At 41.9% G+C, this 20,310-nt stretch overlaps 1 protein-coding gene and 1 pseudogene across 1 annotated transcript; both read right to left on the bottom strand.

The window, feature by feature from the left end:
• Positions 1-1,423: 1,423 nt before the first annotated feature.
• LOC129857388 (inositol 1,4,5-trisphosphate receptor-interacting protein-like) lies at positions 1,424-3,427 on the bottom strand (annotated as a pseudogene).
• Positions 3,428-4,810: 1,383 nt separating this feature from the next.
• LOC129857380 (tumor necrosis factor receptor superfamily member 6-like) lies at positions 4,811-19,507 on the bottom strand. The gene is made up of 9 exons (XM_055925587.1): positions 19,354-19,507; positions 17,560-17,704; positions 17,179-17,313; positions 11,857-11,974; positions 8,549-8,622; positions 8,319-8,414; positions 8,076-8,119; positions 7,304-7,322; positions 4,811-7,184 (listed from the first exon to the last, which is right to left on the bottom strand). Exons 1-9 carry the CDS (start codon positions 19,390-19,392, stop codon positions 6,865-6,867), a joined length of 990 nt encoding a protein of 329 aa, XP_055781562.1. The 5' UTR covers positions 19,393-19,507; the 3' UTR covers positions 4,811-6,864.
• Between the last annotated feature and the right edge of the window lie 803 nt (positions 19,508-20,310).

The raw sequence follows: 20,310 nt of genomic DNA, 5'->3' as shown, positions 1-20,310 counted from the left end.
TGTCAAAGGTCATCAGGCTGTTAAACAGCCATCACTAGCATATTAGAGGCTGCTGCCTATAGGCATAGACTAGAAATCACTGTCACTTTAAGGAATGGAACACTAGTAATTTCAATAACGTTTACATATTGAGCATTACTCATGTATATACTGTATTCTATACTATTCTACAGTATCTTAGTCACTTAATAATGTTTACAAATCTTGCTTTGCTCATCTCATATGTATAGTGGCTTGTGAAAGTTTTCACCCCCCTTGGCATTTTTCCTACTTTGTTGCCTTACAACCTGGAATTAAAATAGATTGTTGGGGGGTTTGTATCATTTGATTTACACAACATGCCTACCACTTTCAAGATGCTAATTATTATTATTTTTTAAACAAACAACAAATAAGACAAAACTGAACTTGAGCGTGCATAACTATTCACCCCCCCAAAGCAAATACTTTGTAGAGCCACCTTTTGCAGCAATTACAGCTGCAAGTCTCTTGGGGTATATCTCTATAAGCTTGGAACATCAAGCAACTGGGATTTTTGCCCATTCTTCAAGGAAAAACTGCTCCAGCTCCTTCAAGTTGGATGGCTTCCACTGGTGTAGAGCAATCTTTAAGTCATACCACAGTTTATCAATTGGATTGAGGTCTGGGCTTTGACTAGGCCATTCAAAGACATTTAAATGTTTCCCCTTAAACCACTCGAGTGTTGCTTTAGCAGTATACTTAGGGTCATTGTCCTGCTGGAAGGTGAACCTCTGTCCCAGTCTCAAATCTCTGAAGACTGAAACAGGTTTCCCCTCAAGAATTTCCCTGTGTTTAGCGCCATCCATCATTCCTTAAATTCTGACCAGTTTCCCAGTCCCTGCCGATGAAAAACATCCCCACACCATGATGCTGCCACCACCATGCTTCACTGTGGGGATGGTGTTCTCGGGGTGATGAGAGGTGTTGGGTTTGCACCAGACATAGCGTTTTCCTTGATGGCCAAAAAGCTAATTGTAGTCTCATCTGACCAGAGTACCTTCTTCTATATGTTTTGGGGAGTCTCCCTCATGCCTTTTGGCTAACACCAAATGTGTTTGCTTATTTTTTTCTTTAATAAGCAATGGCTTTTTTCTGGACACTCTTCTGTAAAGCCCAGCTCTGTAGAGTGTACAACTTAAAGTGGTCCAATGGACAGATATTCCAATATCTGCTGTGGAGCTTTGCAGCTCCTTCAGAGTTATCTTTGATCTCTTTGTTGCCTCTCTGATTAATGCCCTCATTGCCTGGTCCGTGAGTCTCTTGGCAGGTTTGTTTTGGGATGCCTATTCTTTCAATTTTTTAATAAGGGATTTAATGGTGCTCCGTGGGATGTTCAAAGTTTCTAATATTTTTTTATAACTGATCTGTACTTCTCCACAACTTTGTCCCTGACCTGTTTGGTCAGAGACTGAAAAACAGCTTCTATCTCAAGGACATCAGATTGTTAAACAGCCTTCACTACCTCAGAGAGGCTGTTGCCTACATATAGACTTGAAATCATTGGCCACTTTAATAAATAGATCACTAGTCACTTTAATAATACCACTTTAATAATGTTTACATATCTTGCATTACTCATCCCATATGTATATACTGTATCTTATACCATCTATTGCATCTTGCCTATGCCGTTCGGTCATCGCTCATCCATATATTTATATGTATATATTTTTATTCCATCCCTTAGATATGTGTGTATTAGGTAGTTGTTGTGGAATTGTTAGATTTCTTTTTAGATATTACTGCACTGTCAGAACTAGAAGCACAAGCATTTTTCTACACTCGCAATAACATCTTCTAACCATGTGTATGTGACCAATAACATTTTATCTTATCTGAAGTGTACTCAAACTCATACTTGTGAAAAATCTGTCCCCAAGCTTTTGTCACAGAGATCAGGAACCATTTCATGACCTGGTCCCTGGCCATAAAAGGCGTGTTCTTGGAGCACAGAAGGTCGTACGGGATGTGGTCAGCTATGGGCTTTTCATTTTTAAAATGCAGCTAGCATAGCATGTTTTCACCCAGGTTGGCAGAGCCACAGAGACAGCTGTCCGCATTCCACCCAATCCATGTCACCTTGATCCTGCCACAGCCCTGCATGTCCATGGGCACATCACTGATGGGGCTGCACCACAGCTGGAAGGAGTACGCCTCCAGTGGGGTGAAAAGGACGATGAGAACCCACATCAGGGGCTTGCTCACCCTCCACGACTCAAACATGCTCCCAATGCCCACAAAGACCCCACCTCCATGTCAGCCTACCTGTCACACAGACTTCTCAGGGACTTCAGCAGGTCTTCAGTGAAGCCCTCAACAAATTCCTGCAACCTCCAGTTCTCATGGGCCGAGGTGTGGATTGATCTCTCACAGAAGGACTCTCTTATCGAGCATGAGGGACTTGGAACTAATGGATGGATCCAGCCTCAACAAACTCATCCTCATCATCAGCGTAGTGGTTTCCATGTCTGCCAGATCCTGCCGACACACCTCGATAGAGAAGAAGATGACCAGCGAGATGGCGCTCCAGAAGTACCAGCCGTAGCCATCCTTCGAGCCAGGGTCCTGCTGCTCCTCTTACAACCGCACTTGCTCCAGCTCAAGCCTCTCCTCATGCGGGCCAGCAGCACATCATCCTGCTCTGGGAGAGTGGTCATCTCCTGGTGGAACAGCAGCGGGTGGTTCAAGATGGCCGCTGCCACTCCCACAAACACCCGCACTATGGCCCCCTGCATCCTGGCTCCCTAGTCCTCAGGGAGGAAACAAAACCACAGTGTCACCCCTCACGCCAGCATCTCATCGACTGACAATGCCTCAGCCCAACACCTGAAGAACAATCAGATAAAAAATATGCTATGAAATGTCATTGCAACTTTTATATTGGATATCATAGCTATTCAGCTTGAGAGCTCTTTTACGTCTTCAAACAAGTTGCTGTTGGGTATTGCTATTGTGTACTTTTTGCTGTGCATTGCAAGGTGATTCAGTAGAATCATGAAACACAACCATGTGTTAACTCTGTGAACCTTCTTGAGGCAGCAGTCTGCCCCTCTAAATATAAAGAGAGCAGAGTGACTCACTGTTGACACAATATTGAACTGTGTGCCATGGAAGGAAGTAAGATAACCATTTGAAAATGTGTTTTTGAGGGAATGCAACCTTCTCTGATAACCAAACATAGCACTGATTGCATTGTATCTGTCAAGAATTTGCTTCCAGTAAACGATTCAAGGAAAAGCCTTACAAACTGATTTGGCAAATGCCCAAATCATTTTACTTAGTGTCAATGATAGTCAAAGATAATCACTATTGTAGTGGGGTATTAGGTCAGATGATGTATCCTGAAAGGGATAAATAGCTGCACAGTTCATGTAACTTTGCTTCTTGTAATTACTTTATGAAACAGTTTGGTTGTGTTTACAGTAGATAGGAAGGAACCACAAAATAAAGAGAATGGAAGCGCCCTTTCAAAATGTACACATTTTTAATAGAACTTCAACATTAACTAAAATTACAAGCATGCACAGTGAAATGCCAAATAAACTGTTAGCCTTTGAGATGTTGAGCAACTATTTGGCACTTCCCCTGTAAACTGCACTGTAGCCTACCATTGATACAACTGCCTATATGCCCTGAAGTTGTGTCATTTTGACTAATGAAAGTTGTTAATTAATAGTGGATTTAGTCTGTTCCTTGAAATCTCCCTCAGACTAAAGGTATGAAAGTTGTAGAGCCAGGAAAAACATAATGGAGACAAACATTGTCGGCCTATACCCTGTCATTTTTATTTTTAATTCTCCCATGACTGACTTTATTTGGCTATTTTCCATAATTTGGCCTGCATTTCAACAGAATAGCCTACAATGCAGCGCACATTTCTAAGAATAAAAGAGATGTGAAGTGGTGTTGTCAAATACAGTTAAAGGCTATAGTTGTTGTATTTTTCAATAAAATAGGTCCCATCTTTATGACTACAGTATACATCATATGACTTACATGGGTATAAACAAAATACATTGACTCAATGGAAAACAGTTCAACAAAGACCTTTGCAAAATTACAATAGCTGGCTGCATGACAAATATAAACTGCCTACAACCATACACCACCCAGTGGGCATAAAACATGATAAAGACGTATTTTTCGATTTGAAATCTCGTCGGGGCATCTTTTATCCAGATCACAACCAGATTAACACATGTTTTTCATGATGTCTTTTTGATGTAAGCATCGAGGAAAAAGCGGAAAAAAAATCCTCGTCAGAAGGTTCGCACATACCTCAACTTGCACCTCTTCATCTGTGGGATTGGTCGGAGGAGGCATGGCAACACACACACATCAACTTTGCAGGTCCATTCAAAGACAGAATGTTTCTTGTGTCCGTGGAGGTGAGGAGATGTGGTGTATTGGGTGTGTGTTGAGGTGTCATGTTATCGATACATGATGAACTGAATTAAAATCCACGGCCAGACTATTCGATTCTTCCAGGACCCGACTGCAAAGCTGAGAAAAAGACGCATGGATTACATCCCGATCAGACAGTCACTGGAGGAAAAAGGGCTTAAACCTCAGCTCCGCTTCCCATCAGTGCTGTGGGTATGGAAGGGAAGGTAAAGGATGGAATTCACAAGCGCCGACGAAGCCCAAATCAAGCTGCAAGAAACCTTTCTAGTTCAACAAGGAGAGTCCCATTTACTGAGAAGAGAATGAAGTAGGGAAAAAGTGATGAGCACAATTTAGACTAGATACAATGATGCCTAAAACCAGTTTATCATAAATTGAGACAATATTAATTAATTAGTATTTTATTAGGCAAGTCAGTTAAGAACAAATTCTTATTTTCAATGACGGCCTAGGAACAGTGCCGTGTTCAGGGGCAGAACGACAGATTTGTACCTTGTAAGCTCAGGGATTCGAACTTGCAACCTTTCGGTTGCTAGCCCAACGCTCTAACCACTAGGCTACCCTGCCTCCCCCTAGCTTGGCTTGGGTGGGTAAGGGTGGGCAAGGATGGCCAAGAATGAGAAATAAGGCCAAGCTTGGCTTGGGTGGACAAGGATGGGAGGTTGAGAGAAGCTTGGCTTGGCTGGTGTAAAGGGGAGAGAAACTGGGGAGGTAGAGAGGGATACGTTTGACTTGGGAAAGAGAGAAGGATTTAACTATTCTAATGTACAATGTATTTTTATTTCCGTTTGCTACCTGCAAACCTGCTGACACATTCAACAGAAACAGTGTTCCCCAAAACAAAAACAACTCAGAACCTTTGACATTTGACAGGAAGTTATTGCCAGAAACTACAAGAGCCCAAACCAGAAATGGCAAGCTGGCGAGATTGTGTCAAAGACAGGACCCTTGACCTACACTGTGAATGTAGGACCCAACATGATCTGGCGCACAAATGTGGACCAATTACTGAATTCAACAGCTCAAGGAGTCACAGCACAGGATGAATCTGCTGATGGCTTTATCTCATCAGGACTCGGATGAGTTCGTCCCTGCAACAACAGAGGTCTTACCTGTTACTGATGAAACTGAACCTCAAGAGACTGTTAAACCCAGCTATACTGGCATCTTGACTGGCATGAACAGTACTACTAAAATTGTATTGGTCACATAAACATGGTTAGCAGATGTTAATGCAAGTGGAGCGAAATGCTTGTGCTTCTAAGGCACTGCATCTCAGTGCTGGAGGCATCACTACAGACACTCAAATCCAGGCTATTTCACAACTGGCCATGATTGGTAGTCCCATAGGCTGGTACACAATACGTCCAACGTATTCTGGGTTTGGCCGGTGTAGGCCATCATTGTAAATAAGAATGTGTCCTTAACTGACTTGTCTAGTTAAATAATGTAAGATATGTAAACATTATTAAAGTGACTAGTGATCCCTTTATTAAAGTGGCCAATGATTTGAGTCTGTATGTAGGCAGCAGCCTCTCTGTGTTAATGATGGCTGTTTAGCTGTCCCACCTCTAAATTGTGCATCTGTAAAAGTTTGTGAGGGTTTTAGGTGACAAGCCTACTGAGGTTGAAGAGTCGTTGTTGCCTTCTTCACCACACTTTCTGTGTGGGTGGACCATTTCAGTTTGTCCGTGATATGTACGCCGAGGAACTTAAAACTTTCCACTTTCTCCACTGCTGTCCCGTCGATGTGGATAGGGGGGTGCTCCCTCTGCTGTTTCCTGAAGTCCACGATCATCTCCTTTGTTTTGTTGACGTTGAGTGAGAGGTTGTTCCTGACTCCATACTCCAAGAGCCCTCACCTCCTCCCTGTAGGCTGTCTCGTCGTTGTTGGTAATCCAGCCCACTACTGTTGCGTCGTCTGCAAACTTGATGATATGAGTTAGAGGTGTGCATGGCCAAGCAGTCATGGGTGAACAGGGAGTACAGGAGGGGGCTAAGCACACACCCTGAAAGTCCAGGAACAATGGTGACCATCCTGATGCCGTCTGGGCCAACAGCCTTGCAAGGGTTAACACGTTTAAATGTCTTTCTCATGTCGGCCACGGAAAAGGAGAGGGGGGGCCCGCAGTCCCTGGTAGCGGGCCTCATCGGTGGCACTGTATTATCTTCAAAGCGGGCAAAGAAGGTGTTTAGTTTGTCTGGAAGAAAGATGTCGGTGTCCATGATGTGGCTGGTTTTCTTTTTGTAGTCCGTAATTGCCTGTAGACCCTGCCACATATGTCTTGTGTCTGAGCCGTTGAACTGCGACTCCACTTTGTCCCTATAACGACATTTCACATGTTTGATTGCCTTCTGGAGGGAATAAATACACTGTTTATATTTGGCCATATTTCCATGGTTAAAGGCGGTGGTTTGACCATGCTGTACATACAGTATCTACACCTGTCCGGATCCTGAGTTTTTTCCTGTGACGCCATCCTCCTTGTTGCTGATGATATCCACAATATCCTGTGCCTTGACCTTTTTCTTCATGCGGAGTAGAGTCTGGACCAGTGTCTCAGAGGCTGTGGTCATCCCCTCCTTCTCCACCCAGGCCCTCAGTAGGCTGGAGCATTGCTCCTGGGAGTCATTGGGAAAGTTCAGCTGGTGGGATTCTATGGTGGTATGCGTCATCCCACTGCTCTCGGCCACCTGTTTCATGTCCTTCCACCCCAAGGTCTTAGCGATGTCTGGGAGGTGTGGCCAGAGATTAACACCTGAAACCAACCAAAGAAGAAAGAGGGATTATGGGTAATTCTTAGTTGGAAATGACATACATAAGGTTCATATTAGCAAACATGGCACACATCAGTAGTAACATTGATGATGTTCTTACCTCTCAGTAGCTGCATTTCCTGCAAAAAAAAGAAATGCATGTAAAACACATTCATCATTGATATTTAACTCACTAATTATAATAGGTGACATGATATGTAACAGTGATGTAGCACTAGAGATGCATGTCTGTGTTTTAAGCGGTGGCTGTAGTCAGGGACAGAGTGGAGTACTGTGGCACTTTCAAGAAGCCGGTGTTTGGAGGATATATTGGCACGGGTGTTGTTAGGCCCAAGACGAAGTCCACAATATATAGTCCCTACACAAATATAGGGTTACTACCCAAGCCGGCTGGTCGTTTGTTCTAAATGTTCCATTGCCATACTGGCTGGCAACATTTTTTTCACTTACTTGCTAGCTAGCCAACAACGGTTAATTTACAGTCATGACAAACAGTGCAGACAGCTGCATTTGCATTTATTTAAGCTGTTTTCTATGAGGATACATCCATGAGTTAACGAGGCGCGATTTCGCCTGGCATAGAAAATGTGCTCTCATTAGGACAATGTTGTTCAGAGGAGCTAGCCAACAACACAGCTAACACAATCACTTCAAACTGAGGCTGGGAAGACCGCAAACTAGCTGCACTTCGTTTCGTTTGACCTTTTTTCAATTTATATTTCTTTGTATATAACCATAAAAATGTCAGAGTAAATAGGCATTTTAATGTCATAGATTTAGCCGGTGATAACTTGTGGAATAGACACCGACTGGAATGTGCTTTTAACCATTCAGGTTCAGACCCACCCCTTGTAAAAATTGAAGATATTTACCTCTGAACTCCGGTTGGGCAGTTCTGTCAAACCCCCATTTGGCCCTAACAAAGGAAATTGGAGACATGTCAATGCTATTTCAAGGACGACTCAAAACCAGATACTTTTGGAAAGGGAGTTTTTCAACACGCCAGACTTCTGTGCTCTTCAAACACCTTACTAACTAAATTAGAGAAGAACCTCTTCTGCCCCCTTTTGGTGATTTAGCATAGCCTACAACTGGCAGAATGACCAAACACTTACCAAAACAATATTTATTATTTCGCCACAGGCAAATGATCACAATCAAAGCGACAAGAAGAACAGTAGCAGGGACCAATACTGCTGCCAAATGGCTTCCTGCAAGAAAGGAAAATAAAAGCCTAATGCTTAGATAAAAAACAACCTTAAAAACATTCCTACTGTAAGTGAAAGCACATCTTCCAAATCATTGTAATGCATTGAAATGTTATGGTTTTGCTCAATTCCCAAACCTTTTTCTTTGAAGGCATGGCATATGGTGTTGTTGGTGGCGCTACAGGCTACCTTGATGCCCTCTTCCCTGCATCTTCAAGAGAAATGAAAAAATTTGATGTAGAAAATCGCTCTAGTCTATAGCCTACACCAGCTTTAATGATAGCACTTTACTGTAGGTGCCCTTATTCATGCATTCCTTTATCATGTCTATCTTAATCCTGGTCTTGGGGACCCAAAGGGTTGCACATTTTTGTTTTTGCCTTAACACTACAGCTGATTAAAATGATCAACTCTGCATCAAGCTTTAATGATTTGAATCAGGTGTGTAGTGCCTAAGCAAAAACAAACATTCGCCCCTCTTTGGGTCCCCAGGACATGGATTAAGAAACACTGATATAACACATTACAACATTTGTCATATGTCATACATTTTAAACAGTTATGAGTAACGGCATAAGATTAGAAAAAACTTTTTTTTTGCCAAGGAGGTCTTAATCACGCAATTTGACATCAAATTAAGATGTTTGGTGCAGTATTTCTCAAGTGAAAACATTTGCTAGTTGTAGGTCGTTGAATGACAAAACACTTCCTTAAAGAATCCCTACTGTTGACCAATCACGCGTAGACCTTGGCAACCAAACTTCGACTAACCTCAAATGTCCCTGTTTCGACTGGGAAGTATACTTTAAACTTTATAGACAACTGTTCATCCTGTTGTCATATGCTCTAATGTCAACTGTTAATAACAACGGCTATTACACAGTCTGCCTAACAACTTATGTCATATGTTATTACATGCTACATAAGTGTCTACACTCCAGATGTTATGACCATGCGTTATATCATTTACCAAACTCTGTGTCACATTATTACATTGAATGGAATGATGGGTGTCATAACCATGTCATATGGCATGAGAGAGTGTGCACAAACACCTTAAAAACCTTAGGAATCCGCAGTAGTGGAAACAGCGCTGCCCCACCGCCAATGTTATTGTTTTTGTTTAGTCGACAAAGCAGAGTTGAGAAGCTACATGATAAAAAAACGGTAAATTTATGCTGTTTTATCGCACGTGCAATGATGTCCAAAGGAAAACAAACACTTTCATTTGTTTCCCGGCACTTCAATTGAACGGTGTTGTGCTACTCTGTTGCGGTAAAACCACATGCAGTTATTATGAGGAAGACAACAGCTAATGCTGGCTTCAAGTTGGCTTTCCATACAAATCTATCCATTAAAAAAGGAACCTGGTGTTTGGTCACTTTCTCATGATAAAAACAGCAATGGTGAGTTTCAAATGGTGATGCTACTGCTATTCATGGATTTCCTATGTGTGCCTGTGTCGGCCACAACAATCCCCATGCATGCATCCATTTAGTCAGGCAATGTCCACATTATTCTCACATATTTAAGAATGTAATAATAATTGACAAGGCTTACAATAATCGCTATTTTTAAAGTTGTAATGGCCTACTTAAAAAAAAAATACCTTTTTGCATGCTTTTGGGAGGGGGGGGTTCTATATTAGGCCATATATAAATTAAACAATTGTATAACATTGAGGTCCTTGAAAATTACAATTAAGCACTTGAAAAAGTCCCTGAAAGTCCTTGAATTTGACTTGCCAATGTCTGTATGAACCCTGCTTAAATGTATAGAGCTAGCGCTATGTGGTTGTATAGGTGGAGTTATGGGGCAATTTGCATATATTCACTTTTATTCCTCGAAGTACATGTGGAACTGCATGAAAATCAAATAGATTTTTGTTTCAGCTATTTAGAATTGTTGATCCCAATGTCACACATTGGCCCCATTATTTATAGAAAGCACCATATAAAGTCCAGTTACAACATATGGTATGTAGACACTTATGTAGCATGTAATAACATATGACACAAATTGTCATGCAGTGTAATAGTAGTTGTTATTAACAGTTGACATTAGAGCATATGACAACAGGATGAACAGTCATCTATAACACCAATTACAACTAATTTTATAACATCTTATGCCATTACTCATAACTATACTGAACAAAAATATAAATGCAACAATTTCAAAGATTTGACTGAGTAACAGTTCATATAAGGATATCAGTCCACTGAAATGAATTAATTTGGCCCTAATCTATGGTTTTCACATGTCTGGGAATAAAGATACGCATCTGTTGGTCACAGATACCTTAAAAAAAACGTAGGGGCGTGAATCAGAAAACCAGTCAGTATCTGGTATGAACACCATTTGCCTCATGCAGCGCGACACATCTCCTTCGCATAGAGTTGATCAGGCTGTTGATTGTGGTCTGTGGAACGTTGTCCCACTCATATTCAATGGCTGTGAGAAGTTGCTGGATATTGGCGGGAACTGGAACACGGTGTCGTACACGTCAATCCAGAGCATCCCAAACATGCTCAATGGGTGACATGTCTGGTGAGTATGCAGTCCATGGAAGACTTTGGACATTTACAGCTTCCCGGAATTGTGCACAGATCCTTGCAACATGGGGCCATGCATTATCATGCTGAAACATGAGGTGATGGCGGCGGATGAATGGCATGACAATGGGCCTCAGGTTCTCGTCACGATATCTCTGTGCATTCAAATTGCCATCAATAAAATGCAATTGTGTTCGTTGTCCGTAGCTTATGCCTGCCCATACCATAACCCAACCGCCACCATGGGGAACTTTGTTGACATCAGCAAACCGCTCGCCAACATTACGCCATATACGTAGTCTGCAGTTGTGAGGCCTGTAGGACATACCGCGAAATTCTCTATAACAACGTTATGGTAGAGAAATTAACATTCAATATTCTGGCAACAGTCCTGGTGAACGTTACTGCAGTCAGCCAATTGCACACTCCCCCAATACTTGAGACATCTATGGCATTGTGTTGTGAGACAAAACTGCACATTTTAGAGTTGATCATGCTGTTTTAATCAGCTTCTTGATATGCCACACCTGTCAGGAGGATGTTTTATCTTGGCGAAGGAGAAATGCCCACTAACAGGGATGTAAACAAATTTGTGCACAAAATCAGAGAAATAAGCTTTTTGTGCATATGAAACATTTTTGGGATCTTCTATTTCAGCTCACTAAACACAGGACAAACCCTTTACATGTTGCGTTTATGTTTTGTTCAGTGTATTTAAAACTACATATGACAGCTTATATGTTTATATATCTGTTATAAAGACTTCATGAATGCATGAATAAGGACACCTACGGTAAAATATTACCGATTTAACAATGTGTCTTTAACATTTAGAAAACTATAAATCAATATATTTTGATAGTTATTTGGTTAAAGTATCTTGAACTTACATGGTACATGGGTAGCAGGCCCTGCAGTGCTCCTTCCCCTTGTTACAGTAGTGGCCCTGCTGGCATCGACATACTGAGTCCTTGAAGATGGTGCATCTGTCCTCCACCTCCAGATTGGCTACGAAGGACAAACAAACACCACAGTGGCAGTACATTGGCAAGGTTGGGTTACGGATGTAACCTTGTTTCTCTGAGTAGTGTAACGGGTTGCCAAATGACCTATGGGAACTACTTCACGTGATGTGATTGTTATGCTTAATATCAAAGATGTTTACAGTCACACCATACCCTTAGTGTACCCACGTGACCTGTCACTATAAAAGGCGGTATGGCGTGACATACTGTCTATTACTTTGATCCGTAACCCAGCATTCACCTTAAATTTTCTGAACTGGCCGCCAAACAACCTATGGGAGAGGTTGTTCAGACAACAGGGTGGGATAACTCAACATTTAACCTGGGATGTCCTTGTATCCACCACAGGAAGCAACATACTACAGATACCCAACTGGGTAACACAAGTGGTCACTCTGTATATAACATACCATGGGGAGTCAATGACCAATCCTATTCACCTGTTGAAAAGCTGAAAACACGGCCAACGGGCCAATGGATGCCGAGTCCGCCCTCGGTAGCCCCGCCATCCTGGCTATTATACCGGCGCTCGCATTCATTTTCTAAATTCTTTGCTCCTCTGCTCGCCCTATAGGAAAAATGTGTCACACAATTTACAAACTTTTCAAGCACACAAAGGCTTTGAGCTTCGGCTCCGACTTAGGTGTCTGTTAGTGGGGAGAGAGTACTGGTCCCTCTAGATGTTGCGAGATTCGGGTCTTGGTATCATTTTTTTGTGTTTGCTAAAAGCTAACTACTTTCTGCTCTGCTTGTGTAGCCAGTGCTTCCTTGCTTGAGTAGGTTGGCCAGTGGTAAGAGTAAGAGTTTAAAAAAATGCTAACTAGCCGACCTTGAACCTCTGATCATACCCTAGGGCATGGGGTTTCACAATCATCTGGTGAGGTGACCTAGGAAATGTGGTTGTCTAAGGCCGGTTTCAAAACTATGAAACAACACATATGGAATCATGTAGTAACCAACAAAGTGTTAAACAAATCAAAGTACTTTTTATAAATTACAGTACTTTTTGTACATAGTCCCCCCAGGCTCTTGTGGACAGTACATCAGTTTCATCCGATTCAACAACCACACTCCGTTCAGAGGTAGGGGTTGATACTGGCAGGGAAAGCCTGGCCAGGATGAGGGCAGACTCAGTTGCCATTCAACTGTCCAGTGACTTAATCTCCTTGAACATCTCAGTGAGTCAAGATGTGTGCCTTGGCAATGGTGTTTATTGGGTGGTGGATCACAAAGGGAGTGAGACCCATCATTAGGGAAAACCTAGTCAGTTGCACAACAGAATGCATTGAACTGAAAGGTGACTTCAGCATTTAACCCAACCCCTCTGAATCAGTGAGGTGCAGGGGGGCTTCCTTAATTGACAGGTAGCAGTTGTTGTTAGGGGTTAACTGCCTTGCTCATAGGCAGAATGGCAAATTTTTCCACCTCGCCAGCATGGGGATTTGAACCAATGACCTTTTGGTTACTGGCCCAACACTCTTAACTGCTAGGCTACCTGGAGCGCTTGGAACAATCTGCAAAGGAAGGTCTATGCTGTTGGATTCTGGGAACATTAGTTACATAAGAGACATGAGGGGGCCAATAATGAAGCTTGGGAGGGGCTGAGTGCAGGGAACCCGATTGCATGTGGCAGTACTGAAAAGGGGAGAAACCGTTGAAGGCCCATATCACTTAGCTCCCTGCTTAGCAATGTTTAGCGATAAGGAGGAGACTCCACCCAAAGTGGGGTACGAATACCACCACGGTGGAAGCCATGTCTGTGTCTGAATTACAGCTGTATCGACCCTTTGGGAAGAATTAAACTTGGTTAATTAAGCTTCTCTAGTGTCCCTGAGTTATTTACTCTGAAAATTAGAACCTAACAATGCTTATTGATCAGTGTGGCTGACTCCGGAGTCGAGTGGCTCTGCCCCCAAAGCGCGCAAGTCGTGATTTCAATTTCAATGCTCTCGGTTTGAATTTCTGACAATGAGTTCAAGAGCTTAGGCATGTTCAACTCCCAAGTCAATAAAGTATTTTGCTCATCCGAGACTGCGAGTTGTTTCTCACACTGTTGACACCGGTGGAATGACAACTGTGTACAGCACTAAATCAGTCTGCTAAGAATGTATTTCCACACAAGAGAAAGTGTGTTCCAAGTAAAAGTTATTAATAAAATTAATAGATTTTTGTCTCGGTGTGTCTCGATTGCCTTGGCGTCGGCGAGAGAATAGTTACACTTACCGTCAACTCCGATCCATTATGCTTTGGGGTCGAGACTCCGTCCTAAATATGCATGAAACTCCCTTCTATATAAAGTTATCTGACTGGCACAGTCAAGTGTGGACTGTCAGTCTCGGTCAAGCGAGGACTGATAGCCTACAGCATTGCTGGGCTCTATGATCCCAGCAAAACTCCAAGTGAGCGAGTGGTAACGCCAGATCAACAGGCTGACGTGCCAGTCAAGTGACGACTGGCATGATACCGCGGGCAAACAAGTGCCAACAACAGGTGCCAACAACAAGCTAATTAATGTAGCTATGTGTGGCTTATTTAGCTAGCTATGAGCTAACTTTGGCGGTAACGGGACAGACCCGAGGGCTAATTAGCTAGCTAACACACAATGGATGGATGGATGCTCCCGAGTGACGCAGCGGTCTAAGGCACTGCATCTCAGTGCAGTGATGTCACTACAGTCCCTGGTTCAAATCCAGGCTGCATCACATCCGGCCGTGATTGGGAGTCCCATGGGGTGGCGCACAATTGGCCCAGCGTCGGCTGGATTTGGCCAGGGTAGGCCGTCATTGTAAATAAGAATTTCTTCTTAACTGACTTGCCTAGTTAAATAAAGGTTAAATAAATACAATAAAAAATATAAAAATGCCTGACAATAAGCAATAAAAGTTAGCTAGTATGGGAACAATAACGAGAGAAGGGGAGAAGATTAGATTAAAATCAACTACTCACAGCACCTCCTCGACTTGTTGAAGAATCGTAATTCCGTAAAGAAGTCATCTGAAGGGGATTAATAGCAATCTTTTTATAGTATATTTCAGATGCATTATTGACATGAGTCTGTTCCAGGAGCGTGCAAATTAATGCACCTGTCGGTCTTTACCCTTAACGAGCCCACAATAAAGAAGCACACCTTCAGCGGAGACGAGAATAACACTGACTAAGGCTTAAAATGACACTTTTGTCTATCTACGTATCCCTGAATGAAATAAATACTCAAATGAAACATTGAATCACCTTTTTGAGTACTGACCAGCTAACCAACTTTAGAATTCGATTACATTTTGGCCGACACACATGTTCTGAGCATAGTGGTCATGCAAACTTTCATAATCTCGTAATGTAAAACACAAACGTGAGATCGAACCATACAATCAATGGATAATAAAATAAACTAACTACGATCACGTATATCCTACCAACGGGATATTAAAAAGTGTAATATCTTATGTTTCACCGAGTTGTGACTGAAAGACAACATGAATAACATAAAACTGCCGTGTTTTACACTTTTTCGGCAGGATAGAACAGCGGCCTCTGGTAAGACAAGGGGTGGCAGTCTATGTATATTTGGGAACAACAGCTGGTGCATGAAATCTAAGGAAGGTTTTGCTCGCCTGAGGTAGAGTATCTCATGATAAGCTGTAGACCACACTATTTACCAAGAAATTTTTCATCTATATTCTTCGTAGCCGTCTATTTATGACCACAAACCGATGCTGGCACTAAGACCGCACTCAATAAGCTGTATACGGCCATAAGCAAACAGGAAAACGTTCATCCAGAGGCGGCAGGGACCTTAATGCTGGGAAACTTAAAATGTAGGATGTGGCAGGGCTTGCAAACTATTACTGACTACAAAGGGGAGTACACAAGCTAAATTACTTCTATGCTCGCTTTGAGGAAAGTAACACTGAAACATGCATGAGAATATCAGCTGTTCCGGATGACTGTGTGATCACGCTCTCCATAGCCAATGAGAGAGTAAGACCTTTAAACAGGTCAACATTCACAGACGGATTACCAGGACATACTCTGATCATGCGCTGACCAACTAGCAAGTGTCTTCACTGACATTTTCAACCTGTCCCTGACTGAGTCTGTAATACCAACATGTTTCATGCAGACCACCATAGTCTCTGTGCCCAAGAACACTACGATAACCTGCCTAAATTACTATCGACCCATAGCACTCACGTCTGTAGCCATGAAGTACTTTGAATGGTTGGTCATGGCACACATCAACACCATTATCCCAGAAACCCTAGACCCACTCCAATTTGCATAGCACCCCAACAGATCCACAGATGATGCAATCTCTACTGCACTCAACACTACCCTTTCCCCCCGACCGGCCTCCAACCGCAAGGCACTACAGAGGGTAATGCTTCCTGCCATCTAGGACCTCCATACCAGGCTGTGTAAGAAGAAGGCCCCAAAAATGGTCAAAGACTCCAGCGACCCTAGTCCTAGACTGTTCTCTCTGCTACCGCACGGCAAGCGGTACCAGAGCACCAAGTCTAGGTCCAAAAGGCTTCTTAACAGCTTTTACCCCCAAGCCGTAAGACTCCTGAACAACAAATCAAAGGGCTACCCAGACCCCACTGCTACGCTGCTGCTACTCTCTGTTAATTATCTATGCATAGTCACTTTAACTCTACCTATATGTACTTATTACCTCAATTACCTCGACTAACTGATGCCCCTGCACATTGACTCTGTACCGGTATCCCCTGTATGTAGCCTAGCTATTGTTATTTAACTGCTGCTGTTTAATTATTTGTTACTTTTTATTTCAATGTTTTAGTTATCTATTATTTTACTTTACACTTATTTTTCTTCAAACGGCATTGTTGGTTAAGGGCTTGTAAGCATTTCACTGTAAGGTCTACACCTGTTGTAATCAGCGCATGTGACAAATATAATTTGATTTAATTCGATTTGATCAAAAGACAATGAACAAAAGACAGCATGCCACGTCACACTGCGTTATATAGTGAAAGGTCAGTAAGGGTGAGACGTGACTGTAAACATCTTTGATATTAAGCATCGCAATCATATCGCATGAAGGGAAAGGAGTTCCCATAGGTTGTTTGGTAACCCTGTCCCGAAAACAAAAGATAACCTAATTTGCTACAGTAGGTAGACCTACCTATAAGGTGTCCGTTCTACCTGTTGTGTGTGTAGGCCTACCTTTAGGGTCACAGGAAGTGCAGGGCTCACAGGAGTCCAGGGAGTTGGGGTCACTGTTGTAGGTCCTATCTTTCTCACAGTAAACACAGGTCCCATCCTCTGGGCTCACACTGCAGTGGCTCTCCAGATGTTGGCCTGGACACATAGAGTAGACATAATCAGAGGGAAAGACATAGGCCTACATAGCATACATTAATTTTATTAATGCAATTTACAGGAGTTGACTAGGACAGTGCTTGTTAATTAATCAACATTTCAGTTCTCACTCCAATGTAAATGTGCTTGCGCAATTATTATGGTATTGACCTGTCATGGTGGTGACCAAAAGAATGCTAATGTGAGATAGTTCGATACAGATAATGTTAAACATTAGATGCTTACCAGCCGCACAGAGACAGCATTCCATTCCCTCATGCTGGTAAGTGCCATCTTGACAAATCTGCCTTTTGGATTGCAATTTTCTAGTGATTAAGATGTCTTGGGAACTCCGCTCTGCTTTGAATGGTGTAGTTAAACGAACCGTACACTGTTAAATGCAATTACATTATGGAGTGTTATTAAAACAGACAGCAGTAGGCAGTTACAGTACCTGCGTGTGTTTGTGTGTGTGTGTGTGTGTGTGTGTGTGTGTGTGTGTGTGTGTGTGTGTGTGTGTGTGTGTGTGTGTGTGTGTGTGTGTGTGTGTGTGTGTGTGTGTGTGTGTGTGTGTGTGTGTCTGCGTGCGTGAGACTTATCAGTGATTTAAGTATGAGACATTGGAAGGTCAATAATTATTATTAAGGAAAAGTGCTTATGTGTGGTAAGTGTAACATAGTAAAGGTAAACCTGTATTAATTTGTGGATGTCCATCATCCATTTTGTGTAATATGTTATGAATTACAATTCTTACAACATGTAAAAAATGTGCCATATGTTTAATATGTTGTTTTTACCATGCTGCTACTCGCTGTTTATTATCTATACATAGTCACTTTACCACTACCTACTTGTACAAATTACCTTGACTAACCTGTACCCCTGCACATTGACTCGGTACCCCCTGTATATAGCCTCATTATAGTTATTTAGTAAATATTTTCTGAACTCTATTTTTTTTAAACTGCATTGTTAATTAAGGGCTTGTAAGTAAGAATTTCACGGTAATGTTGTATTCGGTGCATGTGACATATCAAATTTGAATGTTTTTTTATGTTAACTAGATGGCTAACACTAACGTTAGCTAGGTGGCTGAAGTTAGCTAGGCTAGGGACTTAGGGGTTAGGGTTAAAGCTGCAATATGTAACTTTTTGGGCGACCTGACCAAATTCACGTAGAAATATGAGTTATAGATCTGTCATTCTCATTGAAAGCAAGTCTAAGAAGCGGTATCTGTTCTATGTGCACTATTTCTATGCTTCCCATTCATAAGTTTTGTTTTTGCGTCTTTTCCTTTTGATTTGTACACCAACTTCATACAGCTTAAATAAAATACAATGATTCTTTACACTATACTTGCTTATTTTGTGACATAAACAGAAATTAGGCAAACTATTAGACTTTTAGCAACCAGCAATGGGCAGAGAGATTTCTGAATATTGCACATAAAGGAAAACTCCAGCGAAAAACTATCTTCTGGTATTTGTTTCATTAGTCCATTGTTGATATAGTCACAAAATGTTTTGCATGTCAGCAATCAAGCTTTCAAGATATACAACTTTGAAAATACAGAAATACAACTGCTATAGTGCATTTTGTAGTTACAAAGTAGCTACAAAAGTAGTAAGTAGTTGCAAAGTTGCTATTTAGTTACATTTATAAAGGTGTCCTTGATGAGATTCGAATACGCAACTTTTGCGTTGCTATGTTTACATCTAGTCTATGAGACAAGGCTGGCGTGGCAAGTCCCAACATGTCAAAATCAAAAGTGAAACTACTTCAGCACGGACAGTTTAGGAACCTTTACCTGTCGATGAAATCAAAGATATCAGATATTTATACATCGTGTTTGGTAGATGTATATACTGTGATGTATATACTGTATTTCATCCATGCAAGATACCAGAGCAGAGTTGAGAATGACTTGACAAATATGGCTGTGAGAGTTAGTTTAGCTAGCCCAAGTTCCGACAATAATAAAATATCTGAGTTTAACGTATACAAAGTATGTCAACAATAAGATGTTGATAGTCAACTCACCAAAATGCACAGGATATATAAAAAAGTATATTTGTTCATTTTCCAAATTGATGCCTCCAAGAAGAGATTGCTACGCCCTGTGTGGTGTTTGCAATTGCAAATCTGCCCTCTGTTTGAGGTTTGGAGTTATTACAGACAGTACGTTGACCACAATTGCACAATGACAGTCAAGTTGCTGCATGTTTGTAGGGCGCATAGACAAGCAATGTCAAAACGGCAATGCGTGCGGATTTTTTTTCCAACCGTTTGATTCAAGAAAAACATCCAGTAAAAATGTGTTTCACCATTGAAAATGGTTATCTTATGAGATACATACAATGAATGAGTTGTTGGAGTAAGTTTAATAGATACTGTACATACACTGCTCAAAAAAATAAAGGGAACACTTAAACAACACAATGTAACTCCAAGTCAATCACACTTCTGTGAAATCAAACTGTCCACTTAGGAAGCAACACTGATTGACAATAATTTTCACATTTGTGGCCTGCTGGAGGTTATTTTGCAGGGCTCTGGCAGTGCTCCTCCTGCTCAAAGGCGGAGGTAGCGGTCTTGCTGCTGGGTTGTTGCCCTCCTACGGCCTCCTCCACGTCTCCTGATGTACTGGTCTGTCTCCTGGTAGCGCCTCCATGCTCTGGACACTACGCTGACAGACACAGCAAACCTTCTTGCCACAGCTCGCATTGATGTGCCATATTGGATGAGCTGCACTACCTGAGCCACTTGTGTGGGTTGTAGACTCCGTCTCATGCTACCACTAGAGTGAGAGCATCGCCAGCATTCAAAAGTGACCAAAACATCAGCCAGGAAGCATAGGAAAACTGAGAAGTGGTCTGTGGTCACCACCTGCAGAATCACTCCTTTATTGAGGGTGTCTTGCTAATTGCCTTTAATTTCCACCTTTTGTCTATTCCATTTGCACAACAGCATGTGAAATTTATTGTCAATCAGTGTTGC

Source organism: Salvelinus fontinalis, chromosome 1, assembly GCF_029448725.1.
Source record: "Salvelinus fontinalis isolate EN_2023a chromosome 1, ASM2944872v1, whole genome shotgun sequence".
NCBI classification, from domain to species: Eukaryota; Metazoa; Chordata; class Actinopteri; order Salmoniformes; family Salmonidae; genus Salvelinus; species Salvelinus fontinalis.
The sequence above is the reverse complement of the archived record's forward strand: the minus strand, read 5'-3'. Positions and strand labels throughout refer to the sequence as shown.